The sequence below is a fragment of the Myotis brandtii genome, unplaced genomic scaffold, assembly GCF_000412655.1.
Source record: "Myotis brandtii unplaced genomic scaffold, ASM41265v1 scaffold1763, whole genome shotgun sequence".
Classification (NCBI taxonomy): domain Eukaryota; kingdom Metazoa; phylum Chordata; class Mammalia; order Chiroptera; family Vespertilionidae; genus Myotis; species Myotis brandtii.
Window position 1 is genome coordinate 52,254 of NW_005356530.1, and position 2,211 is coordinate 54,464.

The following is a 2,211-nucleotide window of genomic DNA, read 5'->3' on the forward strand; positions in this document are numbered from 1 at the left end:
CCACGGCCAGGAGCACAGGCAGGAGGAGGGCCAGAGCAAAGGAGGCCAGGACGAAGCGCAGGCCGCTGCTGGCCGCCGCCAGGAGCAGCAGGGTGGGCGGCCGTGTCAGGGCGTGCAGGGCCACTCGGTTCTCCGTGTCCTTCACACCAGCCTGTGGGTGGGAAGGGTAGTCAGAGCCAGGGGCCTGGCTTTCCATGACACCAGGGCCCCTGTGGGCAACGGGGACTAGGAGAGGGGGGCCCTGGCCAGGAGGGGCCTGGGGAGGTCCAAAGGGGAAGGGAAGGCGTGTTGGGGGCCCTGTGACAGAGAGACAGGCAAAGGAGCCCGCGCACAGTAGGTGGTCACGCACACAGTAGGACCACCTGCTCTAGGCACCCCCAGCACCACACGTGGCACACTGGGCTTGGCGTGAGTGAGCGAGGGGATGAGCTGGGAGCTCTGGGGACATCCACTTCAGGGGAGGGACAAGCAGGAGGCACCGGGAAGGCCGAGGCCAGAACAGGACAAGTGGACGCGGGACTGCCCCGGGCCAGAAACCGCACATGCTCTGGAAGCCAGAGAGGAGCAGGGAGTACAGGGCTGAGGCCGCTGCGACTGCTCGGAAGAGTGTGAGGTGGGAGGCGGAGTCCCCCACAGCCTGGGTGTTAAAACCTTCGGACCCCAAGGGAAGGGAGGCGCTAGCAGTGGTTCTCAACCTTCCTAATGCCGCCCCTTTAATACAGTTCCTCGTGTTGTGACCCAACCATAAAATTATTTTCGTTGCTACTTCATAACTGTAATGTTGCTACTGTTATGAATCGTCATGTAAATATCTGATATGCTATATGTGTTTTCCGATGGTCGCGACCCACAGGTTGAGAACCGCTGCAGAGGGGCCGCGCCAGAAGCGCCTCAGGAGGAGCGCGCCTCTCCGGGGCTGGGGCTGGGGCTCAGCCGCCCTCACCTTCAGCATCTCCAGCACCAGCGCCTTCTCATCCTCCCTCATCTCCCGCACCGACAGGTGGCCGGGGGCCATGGCAGCCCCGCGCCCCGGGGAGCAGGCGCGCACCTGGTGAGAACAAGTCAGCATCAGGAAGGCCCTCTGGTCCCCGAGCGCCCCCGATGAGGACGCTCGGGGGACCCCCAAGCGAGGTCTGATCTCCCGGGATCCTGCACCCCCCACCCAGGGGCCGTGGTGCTCAGCGATCTCCCCCCAAATGACACGCCACGTGGACGCCACCTCCCCCAGCAACCGCAGGACGAGGACCTGCAAACACCCCCGCGAGTCGCTCTGATCCTTTAAGGTGTAGGGGTGCAGGGTCGAGAAGGGGGTTCGCTGGCGGAAGTGACGTCAGATTCGCGCACGTTGGGGGCGGAGCGGTACCTAAAGGCCTTAGCAACTGTTGCCAAGCTCCCCGGCACTTGTGAGCAGCGGAAGGGCTAAGGCCGGGCGCAGAGCCTCCGCCGGGATGGGGTCGGGGGAGAAGGAGCGATGGAGAACGGACCCGTAGGGCGATGGGGGCGGACACCGGCGGGGAGCAGTACCTACCGGCTGTGGAGGGGGTTCGCACCTCTCTCCCGGGTTGCTAAGCAACCTGCGCGTGGTGTAGGGGCGCGGATGGGAGTGGATCGATGCTCATTGGTCCCTGGGCTCTAGCCCGACGGGCTGCGTCACCCTCCCGAGCTCACCGGCTCCCAGACTCGCCCACCCTAGGGCCCTCCGACCCCGCCCACCGTGCTCAGTGCCCTTCAGGACAAGCATCCTCCACCCACTGCTCAGAGAGGGGAGGTGTGGGTGACGGACAGGTGGACCCGGATTCTAGAGCCCACCCTCCCCCATTCTGGGGACACTGCAGCCTTTTAAGGGTAAACAGAGCTCGCAAGTCACCTGCGAGCGGCATGCAGGAGATGCGCCTCCAGGCTCCCAGGCGGTGGCTATGGCTCCCCCCCTGCCCCCCGCCCCAAATAAAACAAAGCGCAGGCGAGGAGACTCTGGTCTTTATTAGCAAGCCCGGCCACAGCTCTCCTGCCCCGGCCCAGCCCAGGCAGCGTGACGGGGTCGGTGTGAGAGGCGGGAAGAGGGCCAGTGGTTCTACTTAAAACGTGTGCACCAGCTGGACCGCGGGCAGAGTCTGGACGATCTGGATGGAGGGTAGGCCCTGCGCGGCCATGCCCCCCGGCGCGGCTCCCGAGGGGACCACCTGTACCATCTGGGAGGCGGGGGCCGCGGGG

The 2,211-nt window shown here is 65.4% G+C and overlaps 1 protein-coding gene across 1 annotated transcript in view; it reads right to left on the reverse strand.

Annotated features, from left to right (window-relative positions):
* Positions 1-2,205, reverse strand: part of NAT14 (N-acetyltransferase 14 (GCN5-related, putative)) — a 3,263-nt gene extending 1,058 nt beyond the window's left edge. The window contains exons 1-3 of the mRNA XM_014537328.1: positions 1,529-2,205; positions 944-1,048; positions 1-151 (exon numbers count right to left, since the gene is read on the reverse strand). Coding sequence (XP_014392814.1) covers positions 1-151; positions 944-1,015 — 223 coding nt within the window. The 5' untranslated portion in view covers positions 1,016-1,048; positions 1,529-2,205. The remainder of the gene's footprint in view (positions 152-943; positions 1,049-1,528) is intronic.
* Positions 2,206-2,211: the final 6 nt, after the last annotated feature.